The following is a 19,209-nucleotide window of genomic DNA, read 5'->3' as shown; positions in this document are numbered from 1 at the left end:
AGCCATCTTTTAGCAGGGAAGGTAGGCTTGAGCCTTCCCCAGGGGCTTCAATCAAGAGGTAAAGCCCTTTCCCTGCCTTCCTCCAGTCTCCTTAGGCACCTGAGCTGCCATTACCAGAGCTTCAAGGGCAAGGGTCACTTCAGTGCACCTGGCTGTTGTAAGTGAGCTGGACTCAGGCAGAAGAGCTTTGGAGTGGATACTGGGCAGGCACTTCCTGCTACTGTGTGTGTGTGTATGTGTTTGTGTGTGTGTGTGTGTGTGTGTGTGTGTGTGTGTGTGTGTGTGTGTGTTCCCAGCACGCAAAGGGGATTTTAAACTCCAGTGGTGCCTGTCACAGGAAAAGCCCTTCTCCAGCCAGCCTGTGCCTCTGAGTAAGCAGTTTGGGGTCAGGCTGGGCAACTACCCAGCCAGGAGCCTTGAGCTTCCTCGGCCCTTAAAGCTGCCCCCCCTCCTGCCTTGAGCCATCACTGAAGGGGGAGATGTGTTTAAACTTGATGGGTCACCTCTGCCTTCGATCCCACCAGCATTCGGTTCCCATCTCCATCACCTGGCAAGGTCAGACAGATAGACCTCTTGACTCCTAGAACCTGATGGGTGGGCTGTTGGGGGGCTCTACTGCCTCGACAAAGGACTTTTGGTGTGTTGGGGAGGTGAAGGGGTGGAAGGAAGGAGGGGTGGAGTTGGAGGGACTGTCCTCCAGGGCCCTGAAGAAGTCTAGATGCCAAGCCTTGTAAAGTGCTTATTGTAACCAGGTGGCTGTAAATGAAGCCTCTGAATCTCAACAGGCTCATGCTGGAGGGCTGGGGTCTTTGTTTTGTTTTGACTGTCTAGCCTAAGCTATGTGCATCAGAAATGACTCTGGTGGGCAACTTCCTTGGATCATCGGATGCCTGATGATGGTGCTGATGAAATGAAGGAGAGGTAGAGAAGATGTATGAGATGATGTGCTGGTTTTAGGGTCAGTGTGAGCTGCAATGGTGCTGCAGTGCTGATGGAAATGTATGCCAAGGACGTGGTAGCATTACTGGGTACCATTCGGTACCGGGTACCATTTATCTCTGGCCAGTGTTCTGAAGAGAGGAAAAGTCATACCGGAGAAAGTATAATAACTGCATGTCTATCATGTACTTGATTTACATTATTCTTCACCACTTTTTTCCCACCCAAAAGCATTTTTGTTTACAGTAGTTAAGTTTTTACCTACCATGTCAACACTTTGTATTTTGGCCAGATGAGTAAACCTCTTTAGAGAATAGTTGTCAGGAAGGATGACTGACTCATAACTGTACTTTGAGATCCTTGCTGACTTCGTTCATAAAAATATCAAGACCAAAATGCATAATGGCAGGCTGGCCAAGCAGCAAGCCATTGCTTTTGCTTTGGGAAAACAATATATTTGAGCTTTGCATGTTGTTTATTTTGAAAATACATTTATAGGCCCAAAGTTTTCTGTAACTAGATCAAGTTGGGGTGTGTATGCATATATTTAGCATGCTCTCTGCCTGTAATGCCATCAGGCTACCTATTTTTATTCACAATCTGAGCAACTTAAAACCTCCTCAATAATTAAGGTGGGCTCAAGTTCTCCTCTGTAACTGAGGAAGATAACATTTGACGGTTGTCTAGATGCTACACAGTCCTAGATCCAGCTCACAGTCTCTGTTCAGAAGTCCTGCACTTGGTTTTATCACATGCAAGCCAGCATCTATGTAAAATTATAAAATGTGCATGGAAAACATGAACAGAACTTTTCTGACTGGATTTCTCAAGGCCAAGGCAGGAAATAAAGATATATACAGCAACAGAACGTGATATAGTAATGAATATATGGCAATTGAACAAATTTCATTTTGGTGAATACAGTTCATCTTGTTGTTTGAGATGGTGGTCACAGCTGTGTTGTGTAAAGGAGGTGAAAAAAGGCCTCGCTTTGTAGATTGAGCGACCTCAAAATTCCCATTTTACCTCTTACTAACTACATCCTGTGGTTGAGCCTCTCTGAGCCTCGGTTTTATCATATGAAAAATAGAGAAAGTAACAGCTGCCTAGTATGTAAACAGCACAGGATTGTAGGGGCTCAATGTTATCCTTGAAATCTCTTGCCATGGCCTACCATCACCACTTATTAGAAGAATCTGAGCATATTGAGACAAAAATCCCCACACATTGATGTTTATACTGAAACTGTGAGGGCCATTAAAGGACTCAGTAGTTTGCTTTGGGGTAGCCTGGTCCTGCTGGAGGTAGTGTTCCCAAGGTGGGGACTGTACTTGGGTCTGCTGTCATCCAGGGACCTTGGCTGACCAGCAGTGGAGCTTGGGCAAAAGGAGACAAGGGGAGTGTTCCCTCCAGGAAGAAGGGAGCCTAAATGTCAAAGGCCATGAGGGGTCTCTGTTCAGAGAAACCCCTTCCAGGAAAGGACTTGTGGCAGGGGATGCTTTCTTGTGGGGAGAGGCTGCTGCTGTTCCTCCAATAATGCATGTCTTCTCGTCCTGCTTATGTCCCCCAGACCCTGTGGTACTAGCAGCAAACACTGGCCAGGCTTTTCTGTAGTAACTCAATCCTCATAACAACCCTGTGAAATAAAACTATTACCATCCCTATCATGTGAATGAGGAGACATTCTCAGATGTTAGATCATAGGTGCCCAAGGTCTGACCGTGGCACCCACCTCTCCAGCATGAGGAGAGGGCCTCACAGATGAGCTGGTGGCACAGAAAAGGGGAGCAACACACCCAGAGTCACCTTGATCTCCAGGCTCACAGTACATCCTTCTCACACTGAGGTGATAGCACCCATCGCTGGGTGGCCAGAGGAAGAAGAAAAAGCAGGGGTTAGGATCAGCGGTACAGAATCACAACTTGGAGGAGTTAGTGTCTGAGTCCTTCCCTTTCAGGTTTGCCAGATCTTCTCATCCCCACCTGGGATGAGGCTTGTGATCAGGCAACAGGGGTGGTAGCCACAGCCGTAAGCAGAGCTGGAAGGTAGAAGAGCCCTTGGAAATCAATGAGGCTATCCTCCGGTGATATGAAGTGCCTGAGGCCCAGAGAGGGAATGAATCATCCATGAAGGTGGGGGGAGTGGAGAGAAGGGTCTTTATTCTATTCCCCAAGGCAAGAGCCTCTCCTAATGCTGTGCCTCAGCAATGCCTCTCTGGTAAGTCTGGGGTGTTGCTGGTAGCTCTCTCAGAAAGGGCCTCCGAAGTCCCAGGACCTCTACTGATCCCAGAGTTGCCCCCATGGTGGACAGCTCCCTCTGCCCCTGGATCCCCTGCCTGAGAACCAGCTCCATCTGGCCTCTGCTGGCACATGGTAGCCCTTTGCAGACTGCATTGATTTCCATTGCCCAAGGTGATGAGGTAATTTAAAGGTTATTCAGTTGAATTTCTAGTTCCCTTGGCTTGAGACCTTTCTTCCAAAATGCATGCTGCTAACAGCCAGGGTACCAGGCATTGATATAAAAAGACGTGTTTGTTTCCCATAAACTTGAGTTATTTACAAAGTGTGTGGACTCTTACAGCTGTTTTGCACACATGCCCTGCTTCAGTGATTACTTAATGAGTGTACCCATGAGCTTGCTTTTTAAATTGAATGGTATTTCATGAGGCTAAACTGATTGCCGCTTCTGCAGGCACAGTGCTCTCCCTGGGCTGCTGTTTTCAGTCACTGGCCACTGAACCCCTTCAAGCTTCAGCCTCTTCCTCTCCTTGCTGCCTGAGGTCATGCCCTGTCCATTCTCCCAACCAATTTTCTCTGGATTCTCTCCTTGCCCCGCTGCCACTGCCCTGGTTTAGTTCCTCATTATTGGTAACTCCCTGCATTGGGAGGGCTCCTTTTAGACTTGCCCCTCTATGCCTCAGGAAGATTAATCTTTCAGGAACACTTATTCTGCTCTTGTCACTGCTTTCCTGATGGCTGCCTACTGCTTCCACAGTACCAGGGCAGATGCTTCAGCCCAGCCTGAAAGCCTTTCTGCAGACTGGCCCAGCTCCCTGCACCACAAAGCACAGAGCCAAGGCCTCTCATGCAGCCCAGCTCTCCCTCCTCTCCCATGCAGTTTTCCTCCTTCCACCTGGACATGCTTCTTCCCTCCCATCTCCTCCAGGTCCAACTTCAAGATGCCTTCTTCATCTGACTGTTCCTCCCCTGTCTAGACCCAGAGCACACTGGCTCAGCCATCCATTAACAGTTCTTGGCAATAGTGATACCAAAGTAAGGGCTATGGATTATAGTGTGTCCCCCTCCCCAAAGATATATTGAAGACCTACCCCTTCAGTACCTGTGAATGTGACTGGAAATAGGGTCTTCACAGATGTAATCAAGTTAAGATGAGGTCACGAGCATGGTCCTGAATCCAATATGACTGATGTCCTTCTAAAAAGAGGGAAATTTGGACTCAGACACATACACAGAGGGGAAGGCCATGTGAAGATGGAAGCAGAGATTGGATTTATGCCTCCACAGGCCAAAGAACACCCCGGGCCACCAGAAACTAAAAGAGGCAAGGAGAGATCCTTCCCTACAACCTTCAGAGGGAGCATGACCCTACCAACACCTTGATGGTGGACTTCTAGCCTCCAGAATTGTGAGAGAATAAATTTCTGTTGTTTGAAGCCACCTAGTGTGTGGTGGCCCTAGGAAGCTAATACAGAGAGTATGCCCCCTTCCCGGACCTCAAGGCACTATTTATTTTCAGGGGGACAGACAAGATCCTTATGAGTCAGTGTGATGAGTACAGCTTGTGATGGGCAAAGGTGTGAGGAGAACCCTGAGGAAGGACCCTCTCCAGATAGCTTTCCATCCCTCTCTGGGGTGGCAGCTGTCAAGTAAGGCTCCTTAGGGAGGGGCCCACACTCAGTATCCAGAGATGACAGGAGCCAGCCAAGGGAGGGAAAGGCAGGGCATCTCAGCCAGGTGAGTAAAGGCAAGGGAGGGAGGAGCAGGGGTGAAGCTAAGGAGTAAGGAGTGCTGAGCCCCACAAGGCTTACCTCCTGTTTGGCTGTGGTTTGCCAAGGAGTTTGAACTTGAACTTGCTTCTGTGGGTATCGAGGACCCATGGAAGGGAAGTGACAGAGTGGATGGTGTATTTTCAGTAAATTGTCTCCATGGCAGCTTGAAAGATGGATCAGAAGGGGTAAATGTAGAATCTGAGACCTTGAAAGTGAGCTGGGGGTGGCTTACTCACCCGAGAGGGAGAAGAGGGTATGAATTTGGAAGCTATTTTGAAGTTAACATCCTCAGGACTTGGGATGCATTGCATGTAGGGGCCCAAGGTGAGGGAGAGAACATAGGAGCTGACCCTCAAGTCTCCAGCCTGGTACCTGGGGGCAGAAAGAATTCTCTGGAGAGGGAAAGGTTGTCCTGAGGGAGCAGAGGCAAGATACTGGGCTCAGTGGGGACAGGTTGAGTGTGGGTGTCATCCAGGTAGCCATGGATATCTGGGGCTTGAAGGGGAGGACCATAGTGATGGTACAGATGGGGAAACATGAACAGGGAGACAGGACAATGAGTCGTGGGCATGGACACCATCATTTGGGCCCCACCCAGCATGAAGTGGGAAGAACATGGGAGTGAGGACTGAATCTTGCCTGGGAGCAGGGAGAGAGGAGGGTGGAGGACAATGGGTGTGTGGCCACAGGAGCAGGAAGCAGGGTGTTTCAAAAAGGGGCCACTGGTGTGACTCATGCCTGCCACAGTAAGGGCACTAGAGAGGGCATCACATGGGGCTGCTGCATTCAGGGGTGACTCTTTTGAGCAGCAGCTTATCTGTCACTTCTTCCCTGTATCTGCAGTCTCTACTTGCCTACAACGTCCTCTCTCCTTTTCTGACATTTTTCCTAACACCTCTCTGGACTATGCAACCCAGAGCAGCCCTGGTGAAGTGAGCACAGGTGGATGCCTGGACATCAACATGGCGGCCCCTCCTGAGCCTCATCCCTGAGCCATAGCCACTACTCTCGAGGTCACTGGTGTCTGTAGGCAAGAGCACCTACCAACAGCCTGGTGGCTGAGGGTGGGGTGAGGCCTGCAACCTGGCCAAATGACAGGTGCCTGAGCCTTTTGCCTCCCACACTTGGTTGCATCTGTGTCCGTTCTTTGCAGGGCCCATCACCATGGGCGGCTCTGTTCCTCCGCCTCATGGGGATTGTGCCACGGGTGCGTCAAATGATCCAGCCCCTCTCTGATTGCTGCCTTCCAGGTTGGTCTGTGTGCACTGATGTGGTGGCTTCTCTGATGTGATTTCTGGACCCTCCTGCTCCCAAAACTCACTCATTATGAACCTCCCTTCATGCCTGACCTTCCACCATTAGAGAGTCTTTTGTAGGGTCTCAGAATTCAACACAGGCAGGAGTTGATTCTTGCCAATTTTAATTTGTTGAGCGATAACATTCATTAGGAAATACAAAATTGTAAAATATTTAAATGACTCTAGAATAAATAACATACAACGTAGTCATCTTTCAGTACCTCCTTCCCAAGGAATATACACACGCATTGGTTACCAGTGATACTTTTCCAGATTTTTCCCATGCTTTTACAAAGCCATGTAAGCACACACACACCCACACACACATAGTTATATATATATAAATGAGATCGTATTTTGCATATTGATAAGCAGCTTGCTTTTTCCCTTACTGATATATTTTGGAGATCCTTATGTGTCAGTACATATAGACCGATCTCATTTTTAAAATAACTGCATGGAATTCTAAAGTGTGTCATAATGTATTTAATCATCTCCCTCTTTAAAAAAAATTCTTTTTTAAACATTTATTATTGAGAGACAGAGAGCATGAGCATGGAAGGGAGAGACAGAGAGAGGAGGAGACACCGAATCTGAAGCAGGCTCCAGGCTCTGGGCTGTCAGCACAGAGCCCGATGTGGGGCTCGAACTCATAAACCGTGAGATCATGGCCTGAGCCGAAGTCAGACGCTCAACTGACTGAGCCACCCAGGTGCCCCTAATTGTCTCTCTCTTGATGGGCAGTAGGTTCTTTACATTTTATTAGTTTCACTGTAATGCTGTAGTAGACCTTCTTGTGCATGCAAATTTGTGCATGTGTGTAAGTTTTTCCAAAGCATAGATTGCTAGCAGTAGGATTGCCAATTTATATCCAGTGGATACCCATGATGGATAACAACAGACACTATCAAATTGTCAGCCAAAAAGAGGGCATAAATTTATATGTCCCAACAGTGTGGGTTGTCATTGCATTTCTCTTATTACTGATAGAGATTGAGTCTACTTTTATCTGTTTATTGACCAATCATGCACATTTTGTGACTTGTATATTTATATTTATTGCCATTTTGCTGTTTAGATATTTGTGGTTTTATGCTGATTTGTAGGAGCTCATTCTGAGTTATGGTTCTTTCTCCTTTGTCAATTATGTATTTTGCAAGTATTTTCTGTGTTGCTTATCTTTTAACTTGATTTATGGTGGCTTTGGTGCTATGGAATTTCTAAGCTTTCGTGTTGTAAGATCAATCAGTCAGAGCCTTATTTTTTAGTAGTGTGGAAAAGTGGAGCTTGGAGGTTTAAGATGTTGCATTAGTGACCCTTCTCTGGTCTGTTTTTGCTCTTTGGCTTTGAATAAAACCCCTTAACTTTATTAAACTTTCATTTTGCCAGCTATGTACAGTGTTGTCTCTCCTGCCCAACCTCATCCCAGTTGCCATGAGGATCACAGAAGCTGTCTTGCAGAACTCCATAGCCATTCTAAACTTCACAGTTAAACTAACTCACCGATAGACATTGAGGCCCAGTCTTTCAGCACAGGCCTTGTCTGAGGCAGTGGTTTTCGGGGTGCCAAGACCCTGCCTCAGACCTGGTTCACTTTTCCCAAATGTCTTTTGAGTTCCTGCCCCGTGCTGGTGATGTCATCCTTGTGGCTCTGCAAAGGGAGGTGTATTCCTTTGTTCCGGTTGCCATGAAATACCACATACTGGCTGGCTTAAGCAACAAAAATGTATTTCCTTACAGCTCTGGAGGCTAGAAGTCCGAGATCAAGGTGTCAGCAGGTTTGGTTTCTTCTGAGGCCTCTCTCCTTGGTTTATATGTTGTTGCTTTCTAGTTGTCTCCTCACATGGTCATCCCTCGGTCTGCACATGTCTGTGTGTGTCCTGATCTCCTCTTCTTTTTTTTCTTTTTAATTTTCTTTCTTTCTTTTCTTTTTAAGTTTATTTATTTATTTTTGAGAGAGAGAGAGTAAGTGAGGGAGGGGCGGGGGGGTTGGAGAGAGAGAATCTCGAGGAGGCTCTGTGCTGTCAGTGCAGAGCCCAGCTCAGGGCTCAATCTCACAAACTGAAAGATCATGACTTGAGCCAAGAGCAAGAGTCAGATGCTTAGGGCACATGGGTGGCTCAGTCGGTTGAGCATCCATCTTTGGATCAGGTCATGATCTCGCGCTCCATGAGCTCGAGCCCACGTTGAGCTCGGTGCTGACAACTTAGAGCCTGGAGCCTGCTTCGGATTCTGTGTCTCCTTCTCTCTCTGCCCCTCCTCCGCTTCCTTGTGGAGCAAGCTCTCTCCCTCTGTCTCTCTCAAACATAAATAAACATCAAAAAAAAAAAAAAAAAGAATCAGATGCTTAACCGACTGAGCCCCCCAGGTGCCCTTTGATCTCTTTGCATAAAAACACCAGTCGTATGGAATAGGGGCCCACCTATATGACCTCATTTTACCTTAGTCACCTCTCTAAAGGCTCTTTCTCCAAATACAGTCACATTCTGAGGCACTGTGGGTTTGAACTTCCACATATGAATTTGGGTTGGGTGGACACAATTCAGCCGATAATAGGGAGCGAGCACTGTATCTGGATGAGAATCAGGAAAGTGAGGCTCAGAGAGGCTCCTGCACTTGGTTCATGTCACCTGGTGAGCAGGTTGCAGCTCTGTGCTCAGACCCATGCATCTGAACCCTAAGTGCAGGCCTCCCCGGGGCAGCCTGAGTGATGCTGGGACTGCTTTGGTTCCACTGCCATGACTTCCTGTTCATTGGTCCCACCCACCCTGGTTCCCTGCCATCCTATTGCCTCATACTCCATGCTCCCTAAGCAGGGTAGGGCACCTATTCCCGGCTGGCTGACTCTTCTGTACCTCCTTTGGCCCCTTGGAAAAGGGTTTCAAATAATTCATTTGACTGAATGTAGCTTGCTCAATTGTTGTTGTTGTTGTGGACAAAGATTCCACAGTAAGATAAAGAATATTTGGAATATGAGTAACTCCCCAGTAATCTCACGCCCTCACAAAACTGTTTTTGACTTTTGCACATTACCTTCTCTTCCCCACTCTGCACATACCCTTGTATTTCACATCATTGGCATCGTATTAAATATGGCCTTTATGCTCTGCCTTTTTCACCTCACATTATAACTAATAGTCTATCTTTATAATGATCATTTTAATGGCTGTGTAATATTCCACTGAGTTGATGTACTCTAATGTTTTGAATTACCGTCTGATTTTTGTGCATTTGAGTTTCCCCATTTATGCTATTATAGATAATGATGCAATGAATGAATTTGTACTGAATGCTCTTTGCTTCTCTTGAATTATTTCCTGAGGGAAAATTCCCGGGAGTCGGATTACTGAGTTGAGAAAGGCAACATCATCACAGCACCTTGATGAGCTGTAATATCTCTTTCTGGAATGAGCATACTGTTGTTCCATGCCACCAGCAATGAATGAGCATGCCAGCTTCACTGCCATCTCATTTGCATTTGGTGTTAATAATTCAATACATTTTGGGCCATTTTAATATACTTAAAAAGCTACCTACCTCCGAGCTGCTTTAATTTGTACTTTTTTTTTTCCATGAAGGAGGAACATTCTGCAATAGACTTGTATTTTCAATCATTTTTGTTGCTTTTTTTTAAAATAAGTTTTTTGAAAAAGAAATAATTGAAGATTAGACAAATGGATACTAATCACCTGGGAATCCCAGCCCTTTGGATGTCTTGAGGGATTTGTTGGTCAAAGTGTTATTTAGACCTCAACAAGCAAAAGGCCTTTTGGTCAATAAGTGGTATAAGCAATCGAATGGGCCAGCTGGGGGCCAGCCACTTCTGTGAACAAAAAGGGCTGAAAAGAGGCCAAGCATCCTCAGAACTGCCTGGTGGGACCTGACCCTCGTTCTCCACGGGGTCCTCTAGGCGACCTGGTCTTCAGGCAGGCCACTTCTTCCAAACACATGTGCAGGGATACAGTAGCCCCTGGCTCACTCCAGAGCAAAGCCCACCAGACTCAGCTCCCAGAGAAGTGGTCTCTGGGGCTGTTACTAGCAGCAGAAGGGACATGCAGGCAGAGTCAGGCCTAAGGCACTGTCCCTAGTGAACTCTATCTTGTGTTTGCCGTTTTTTAAGCTAGTTTGACCAAGTGCACTCTCCCCTATTCCATCTTTCTGATCTAAAATAATCAACAACAAATTGAAGTTTTCCCCCCTTGGAAGTTTATTTTAATTGCCTAGCAACACATTATCATAAATTGCTCTGAAATTAATTATTTGGCTTTGGTGCAGAATCATTTATTAATGAGGACAGCAGTCAGCATCTATGAGCAGCTATTCTTAGAACACTGCTGTTTTAAAGGACTTCATTCTTAAGATACCTCCACAAGGAACATGTATGCTAGGCAGGCCCTTGGAGAGGTTGATTCTCCAGACAACACAGAGGTCAATGCCTCTCTCCTGAGGGCCTGAGCCCTTCATTAGTGATGAGTTTGAGGCCCAGAAGGGGAACCAAAGGTCCCTAAGTCCCACAGCAGTGGAGGGCTGTGACCAACTCAGGTCAGGAAGCCGCCATTGGATCCTGCCCTTGGGGACCTCCTCAGCCTGTGCTCACCTTTGCATGGTCTAGTCAAGGTCCAGTCAAGGGCAGAGGTGCAGAGGGGAAGGGGCTGCCTGATGGTGTGCACCAGAAATGCCATCTATGAGGGGCCACCTGCTGGGAGGGGAAGGACGGTGACAGAAAGCTTGGGAAGGCAAGAAGGTAGTGTGTGAGTGTGTAGGCTGGGCCAAATAGGGCTCCTGATAAAGTTGCTTTCATTGATTGATTTATCAATGAATTGATTTATTTGTTTATTCCTGTGTTCATTCATTCAGTGTGTGCCTACCATGTGCTGGGCCATGCTAGAGGCTGGGAGCAGTAAGAAAAGACCACAGTCTCTGCCCTTAAGGAGTTTGCAGTCTGGTGTGGGAGATACACAAGTAAGTAGGAACCCCCACAGTAGGACGAGTTAGGTCCTGGGAAAGAAAGAACCTTGGGGCATTCTGGGAGCCCAGGCTGGGGGAGATTCGCCTATGATCCTACTATATTAACATTCCATGTATGGATAGTTTTCACACAATTATAAATATATTGCATGATTTGCCTTTTTCCTCTTAGCATTTTCTTTTTAAGCACAGTTTCTTATTTCTGCAGAGTCATCACATACATAAGTCTAAATGGCTCCGTGATATTCCGCGAAGTTGATGAAATAAACATTTGCCTGCTGTTATATTGTTAGGTTGCTTCTAGGTTTTTGCAACAAATGGCATTGGATGCAGAACTTTGTGCTCCTTTCCCACTGTTCACTTGTGATGAATCCCAGGGGATTCATTATTCTGGGCTGGAGGGTGTGGATGTGTGTCCGTGGTTCTTACAGTGTGCTACCACATGTTCCCCCACCCCTCTTGAGGCCTGGGACCAGTTTCTCTGTTACCCCCAGTACTGGGATGGACAACAAGTATACCTATCTTCCCCACATATGCATGTGCACACAAACACACACAGATATGTATGTGTGAATTTTGGCTGAGTGGGTGTGTCTGCCATATTACTGAGCAAAGGAGGAAACATATTGGAAACAGAGCCTGTGTAACAATGTCCTGGTAGCAAGTAGAAGTGAGGAGGTCAGCCTGTAGGGGGGCTGTTGCAGCAGCAGCAGCCCAGAGGAGCTGTGACAAAGGAGTGGTCACCATAGACATGAGGGGAAGCCAAAAACTCTGACGTGACCAAATCAACTGGTCTTGATGTAGGGTCAATTACAGCCTAGAGACAGGGTTGAAGTTGCCTCCAGGATTGTCAGTGCAGGGTATTTGGGGTGAGTGGATCTCAGGAAGGTTACAGAGTTAGTGCACTTGATTTTAGGACATCATGTTTAAGATGTTGGTGGCTGTCCACCTGGAGCTGTTCAGGAGCTGCCCTCTATGCACGCATGAAGATGAGGGGCAGGAGCAGACTGGGGTTCAGCCTGACCCACACATGGACAGGAGGGAAACTTTGACAGGCCTCAGGGCCTGAATTACCCATCCATCATCTCCTGCTCTGTCTCTTGGATTTCTCGCTGCTGGGTCAACTAAGACATTTCAGCTAGTGTATCTTCTCCTTTAAGGACAAATAGATGCTGTTCTGGCTGCCTGCGAAGCGAGGTTGCAGAGTTTTAAAGTATTTCACATGAGCAGAATCTGATAATTGTTTGACATCACTTATAGCAGAAGACAATTATGTAGCAAGGAGAAGATATGTGTTTGCCTTAGTAGGACTGCATGATTTTCTTTCATATTTCTCTTTACTGTTTTAGTTTCCTCCCTGGGTGTGTTTTGTTCCCTGTCTTCTCCATTATACAGCTCTAAGTAAGGGGAAGTGGACAAAGGAAACAGGGTCGGTGACCCCAGCATCCACTCACTGTGAGGATAGGCACCAGGTACTCAGCCCCTGTGCCTTCCCCTTCCTCAGCTCTGAGATGGAGGGCACAGCTCTGAGTTTGAAAGATTCTTCCAGCTTCCAGAGTCCATGAAACTCAGAGTATCTGGTTAAATATCCTGGGTTGGATTGTTCTTCTACATGCAAATCTTTTAAAAATAGCTGGTGTGTTCATGAAAGGTTCCCAAAGCACTCAGAGCACTGTTCCAGTCTCACCCCACTTTTCCTTGTGAGGCATCTGGGAGCCTGGGAAGCAATATTCTGCTTAACGGACCCCACAGAATGTGGTTCAGAGTGTGCCTCCCAGGTCAGCCAGAACAGGTTGGGTCCAAGCCTGGTGACCCCAGGCAAGTCACTTTACCTCAGAGTCTTAGTTTCCTCATCTGTAAAAGAAGATGTTGGTGGACTGTACCAAAGGCTATTACCATGAGGCACTGCAGGAAATGTAGGTAAAGCTTGAAGCCCAGCATGTAGCATTCAGTCAGCACTCCTCCACTGGCGGCCATTTGCATTATTCTCATGCTCTTCATTTCGTAGCCAAAAATTCAAGGCCCAGAGTGGCTAAATGCCTTATATCCCCTGGGCCAGCAAATCTAACACAATTGCTCTAGATTGATCCTCTAGGTGGAAGAAATACTCAGTTGCTTCAAAGGCGCAGAAGGGAATTATTGACCCGGCACCGCTTACCCTGAGTTTATTATAACAGGAGCTTCATTGAATATTTGAAAACCTTTAAATTGATGAAACTTGACTCAGTTGCATTAGATTACATTTGGTAAATTCCCTTGACTGAACTCCTGTGAAGAGGTGGTGTTGAGGAGGGCTTTGTCAGGGGTGGAACAAGGGCTGAAACCCAGTCCTAGGGCCCAGAATCTGTAGGCCAGTGGGGGAAACAAGATCCAAACAGGGCAGAGTAAGGTGGGAGCCAGGGCCAATAAGTACGGCCAGCCTGGGCTTAGACTGCCTTCCAGTGAGTGTTCAAGCCAAGGTGTCAGTGTAGCTAAAGCTGAGAGAGGGAGGGAGACAGGATAGGTATGTTTGTGGGGATGTAGAGTGGAAGGGTGACAAGAGTCTGAGATACATTGGAACAGATTCTTTTGGCTGTTGTACTCAGTGTAGGCTGTGAGGGACCAAAGTGGAAGCAGGAGACCTGCTGGGAGGCTCTGGAAGAATCCGCAGGGAAGATGATGGTGTGTCTGGCCTGGATGGCAGTAGTGGGGGTGGTGAGAAGGGATGAGATCCTGGCTGTATTCTAAGACTATGGCTTGTCAGGATGTGCTGACCAACTGGAGGTGGGTCTAAGAGACATAGGAGTCAAGGGTGACTTCCAGGTTTCTGTCCTGAGCAACTGGAAGAATGGCAGTGTCCTAGGTGAGGTGGGGAGGACTGCGGGAAGGATGAGGTCACAGGTTGGGGGTGCCATTGGGAGCTCAGACTTGGACAGTTAGGTTTGGGTTGTCCATCAGACATCCCACGGAGAACTCGTGTCGGCAGCTGGACAGGCGAATTGTGTTCAGAGAGGTCTGAGGAGAGAAGAGAGACTCTTGTTCCTAGGTGCCTGCAGCCCTGCGGTAGCAGTGCCAAGGTAGCCTTCCTCTAGGACGGTGGACAGGTGTCTGCAGGTGGTCAGAAACAGGTGCACCAGGCTCACCGGGCGCCACAGGGGAATCAGAGGGTGACCAGGTCTCAGAAGTGACCCCGATTTCTTGGAATCACCGTCAGGCCCTGGGCCATCCTCATTTCCCATGTGCCCTTAGCTCTCAAGGGCACCTTTCCCTTTGAAATAAAGCAACGCCAATCCTGCTGCTACAGGAGGCGGCACCTTCGGCCGGATTTTCTCATTAAAATGTGACGTTTAATTGAGGAGCCCGCCAGACACCTGAGTCCGACCTGGATGCCCTCGGGGTCGCACGGGGTACCTGGCGGCGGGCGGGCCGGGCCCCCGCTCCAGGGAGAAGAGACCGGGAGGCCGCAGCTCAAGCTCCGCTCGACTCCTGTGGCGCCGACGGGGTTAACGGGCTCGTGCACCGGGCGGCGGGCGGGCAGCAGTGGTGCATTGTGGTAACGCGGCGCCGGGACCGAGAGCACTCGCCACCTCCGCCGGGAGGCCCGCCAAGCTGTGCGCGCGTCTGTGGGGGCCCTCGGGCCGGCGCCATGTAGCGCCCGGCTACTCGGAGGCTGCCCCGCCACGGGGATGAAGGGACGCGGCTGCTGGGAGTCGGCCTCCGTGCGCTCCTTCTGCAGCTCCGGCTGCCTGAATAAATTTAAGAAGGGTTAGTGCTGCCCGGCTTCCGCCTAAAGGCTCGGATCCCTGCGCACGCCTGCCCGCCTGGCGCCGGGCGGGCTACATGATCAGTCCACTCGAGTCTCTGATGTCACTCCCTCGCTGCGTGGGGAGCACGGAGAGCCTCGGGAAACCCCTGTCCCGGTACCTAGCCAGCGTGCGCTCCGGACTCGCTTCAAGCGCGGGGCATTTTGGAGAGAGGGTTGTGGCTCTAGACACGTCCGACTGATTAACAGCTGCAAAAGAAACAAAGTATAATACAGAGCTTTCTGGAAATAAGGAAGAGGCGGTCCCTGTGTAACCCCCCCCCCCCCCACTTAGTTCCCCAGAGTAGGCTTGGGGCCCGCGTGCCCCTGGAGCGCTGGTAGAATTGCTGCTTTGCCCCCAAGGGCCTCGTCCTGGGGTCCTGGGGCTAACCGTGGTGTCAGCTGTGCTCAGTGCATGATCCAACCAACTTCTCTTTGCCCTTTGAGCAAGCTGTGACAGATCAGGAGAGTCCGTGTAAGTGGCCACCTGGGTTTAAGCTAGGACCAGCTTTGAGGATGCCACCCGCAGGCAATGTGGTCTTGTGGTCTTGAACGACAGCCCAGGGGTGTCTTGAACGACAGCCCAGGGGTGTGCAGGCGTGCTAGCCAGGGAGCCCTTTGTCAGTGTTGCGGTGGGGGGGGGGGGGGGGGACATTAGCTGTTGTTAAGGTTAAAGCCTTGCAAACTGGTGAAGCTCCTGCTTGCGGTTCCTGATGCTTGAAACTTGCATTTTTGGAGATTTTGCACGAGTGAAACTTGCTGTATTTACCGTATTGTTTGTTATAATTTCAAACTCTAAGAAAAAATAGGGTTCTTTGACTCTCTAGATCTAGAAGACACAGAGGCAGTTAAATTCACTTAACATGAATTTATTAGAAAGAGCTCCTTTTAGAAATTAACTCCCTCTGATCTGTAATGAGCCTTGTAATTTTGCTGACTGGTCACACTAATAGCTTTATAAAGCCCTGGTTTAGGGCAGACATCCTTGAAGTTGTAGACTCCAAGCCTCAGCCCTGGAGTCAGGTTTAATCATGCAGAGTCTCCTGAAAACACCATCTGAAGTCATGGAGTGTTTGTAATTACAAACATTTGAAATTTATTTTACTGGGAGCTGATGCTGTGGCTCCATCTTGAGAATCCTTTACAGAAACTTCCAAGTGAATTTTGTCTAAAGTATGTCTTCTGGTTTTAGATTGGTTTTGATTTCCAACTTTTATTTTGGATATAGTGTCATTTCTAATGCAGTTATGTTCTTAATGAAAAGTTTAAATGATGTTCCTGTTATCACTTTGGATGAATTTATTCTGAAGGTGAATTTTGGAGTTAATTTTTTAAAAAAGAAGAGAATATACAGTTAGGTATTAAGCTGTTTTTCTTCTATTGTCCTGCTGATGATTTTCTTGGTCACCATTGTCTTGAACATTTGGCTGCTGACAGGGAGCATTGGGCCTCATATCCACTTGCTTTCTGCTTGGTTGTGAGGATGCTCATCTTTGTCTGAAAGCCAAAAAGCAGCTGTACCTCAGGACTGATGACAGTAACTTCTTTTGTTTTGTACACACACACACACACACACACACACACACACACACACACACGGCATGAGTGGGGGAGGGGCAGAGGGAGAGAGAGAGAATTCCAAGCAGGCTCCGCACTGTCAGCGCAGAGCCTGATGCGGGGCTTGAACTCAAAAACTGTGAGATCATGACCTGAACTGAAATCAGGAGTTGGATACTTAACCAACTGGGCCACCCACACGCCCCAAGAGTAACCTCTTTGACTGCTAGACCCCTCCAGGCCAGACCTTCCTTCTTACCTCTCTTGTGTCCCACTCTCCACAGTAGGTCTGAGGATGAGGAGCTGTGGAAGTTGTAGTTGGGTGGGCATGGTGCTTAGAACAGGACCTGGAAGGGAGCTTGCTCGGCTGTGGGAGGAGCCCCAGGAGCCAGCACAGTGGGTCAAGAGCAGCCAGGATTCAGCCTCAATGTCAGATGCCCTGGGGGCAGACTGCAGAGTGTGTCCCTCTGGTGCCCTGTGAGTAAACATTCTGTAAGACCAAACAGAACATTTCTGTGGGCAGGATAATGCTTGCAAACCTGGCCAGCTAGAAAGAGCGGAATGAGAAGCGTAGAGATGGACCCTGCGGGGGGCCTGGTTAGCGGTCAGCTCTGGGAGGTGGGAGCCTCTTGGCCCCTCAAGTGTGGGTGTAACAGGCACAGGTGGGGCCCTCATCCCCAGCTTGCAAATGAGGTGAGACTGGCCTTCTCCTTTCAGAGACATTGAAGGGTATTGCAATGAGAGGCCATTCCAGACACATCTACCCTCAGAGAAGGGTCCCGGTGAAATTGTACAGGTTGAAGAGAGAGCTGGGCTAGCAGCCTGCCCTAGGCACTAGGGGCTGAGATCCAGGTAGTGATCATTTAGGTGGCAGGGTGGCATCTGGGCCTGTAGAGGTTCATCACATGGGCTATTACTCTGCGTGGGGTGGGTTCCCACCATGGATCCAGGGTGTCAGGGGGCCTGAGTACTTCTCCTGACTCTGCTGCTGGGCTGTGTGACCACGGGCAAGTCCCTGTCCCTCTGTGGAGGGGGGATGCTCCTGCCTCTGTAAATGACAGAGAGGAGTGGGTTGAGAAGGCCTAGTGTCTGTCCTGCCCTCAGACCTGGGCTTGTGAAAAGGAGCCCTGGGGGGTCTGTTGATGGGAGGCTGCTCCTCAGTGGGCAATGGGCTATTCAAACCACACCTCCAGTGCTTGCCTGACCTTCAGCTAGCTTCTTGACCTTTCTGATCTGCAATTTTCTTGTCTAAAAGATGGCATTAAACCTACTTACCTGGCAAGATTGCTGGGAAGTTGAAATAAGATAATATATATCCACACCTACTAATTAGTCAATCAATCAATCTGTGTGTCCCTGTGTTTCAAACAGAGCCAGTAACCACAGATGGGGAGATGCCCATTCAGGGTCTCTCGTAAGCTCTGAATTCAGCCATTGGCCGTTCACTTATTTGTTTGTGTGTGCACATGTGGACAGTTGTATATAGAACTTCTGCATCTTTTTGGAATGTAAAGTTCTCTTTTTTAAAAAAAAACAAAAACCTTATTTATTTTGAGAGAGAGAGAGAGAAGGGGAGGAGCAGAGAGAGAGAATCCTAAGCAAACTCCCCACCAGCAGTGAACTCTGAGAACAGTGAGATCATGACCTGAGCTGAAACCAAGAGTTGGATGCTTAACTGAAGTTCTGAAAGAGCAGAAAATAGGGACCCCTTGCCCTGGCCATGAATACTCACCAGAGGTCAGAGCCAGGTGACCTTGGCCTGTCTGCAGCTCTGCTGAGGTTGCCACTTTCCCATTTGTGGCCTCAAAGAGCCCCTGTGTACCCATGAGCCAGCCTCCATCTTCTGAGCCCAGCTCTGATTGGGAGCACTTGCACAGTGGAGAGAGGCTGAACTGAGCTTGGCGAAGACTGGGTGATGTGTCACGGAAACAGGAGGGGATCAGGGCAATGGTAGCAACATGAGCCATCATCAAGGGCAAGTTTATGGGGTCAGGCAAGTCAGGTATCTTTGCACAGGCTCCCAACAGAGTCAGTGGCAAGCATGCTCCAGCTTCTAGAGTGTAGGTATGATATAGTGCCAGGTACTTGACTGTTCTGAGGGCCTGTTGTTTTGATGAAGGTTGTTTGTTTGTTTTTGCATCTTTGAGGCCTAGAACAGGTACCATCCTCAGAGAATGCTTCCCATGGAACATCAGCTGAGAATTGCTGTTGGGTATGGTGTCCTTCAAAAAGTCATAGGTGGGGTTCTTTTGTGTTCATTTTGGGGCTTGCCAACTGATCTTGTGTTTCCCTGCATTGTGCTCCCAGGTGTCTGCTGAGGTCCTTGGGAAGAAGGACTGAGGCACAAAGTGAAAGACTAGCTCTCTGTGCTAATCATTTTCTGTGTGTGTACTGAATGGCCCCCTAGTGCAGTGCCTGGAGATTAGCAACTCTGACCTCACTGGGCCTGGCCTCACAGCCCACCCAGTCCAGCCTCACTCTGCTCTGCCCACTCAGCCGAATGCCTTTGCTCATCCCTCACATGTTAATCAGATTCTTCCTTGGAGGCCCTGTGCCCATCCTAGTTCTTCCTGAAGCTTCCCCAAACCCCTCAAAGGTTACCTCTCCCCTCAGGCCTCTCCTGGGCCTGCCTCCTGTAGTGGACCTGGGTTGTTTGA

At 48.5% G+C, this 19,209-nt stretch overlaps 1 protein-coding gene across 5 annotated transcripts in view; it reads left to right on the top strand.

Moving 5' to 3' along the window:
• The window catches only part of OSBP2 (oxysterol binding protein 2), a 191,678-nt gene that overhangs the window by 104,158 nt on the left and 68,311 nt on the right, over nt 1–19,209 (top strand). Inside the window, exon 2 of one of the 5 annotated variants that reach the window (XM_042910206.1) lies at nt 6,102–6,198. The exons of the other annotated variants lie outside the window; for them this stretch is intronic. Within the exon in view, the coding sequence (XP_042766140.1) occupies nt 6,138–6,198 (61 nt within the window). The 5' untranslated portion in view covers nt 6,102–6,137. The remainder of the gene's footprint in view (nt 1–6,101; nt 6,199–19,209) is intronic. 5 annotated transcript variants of the gene reach the window in all.

Source organism: Panthera leo, chromosome D3 (genome assembly GCF_018350215.1).
Source record: "Panthera leo isolate Ple1 chromosome D3, P.leo_Ple1_pat1.1, whole genome shotgun sequence".
Lineage (NCBI taxonomy): Eukaryota > Metazoa > Chordata > Mammalia > Carnivora > Felidae > Panthera > Panthera leo.
The sequence above is the reverse complement of the archived record's forward strand: the minus strand, read 5'-3'. Positions and strand labels throughout refer to the sequence as shown.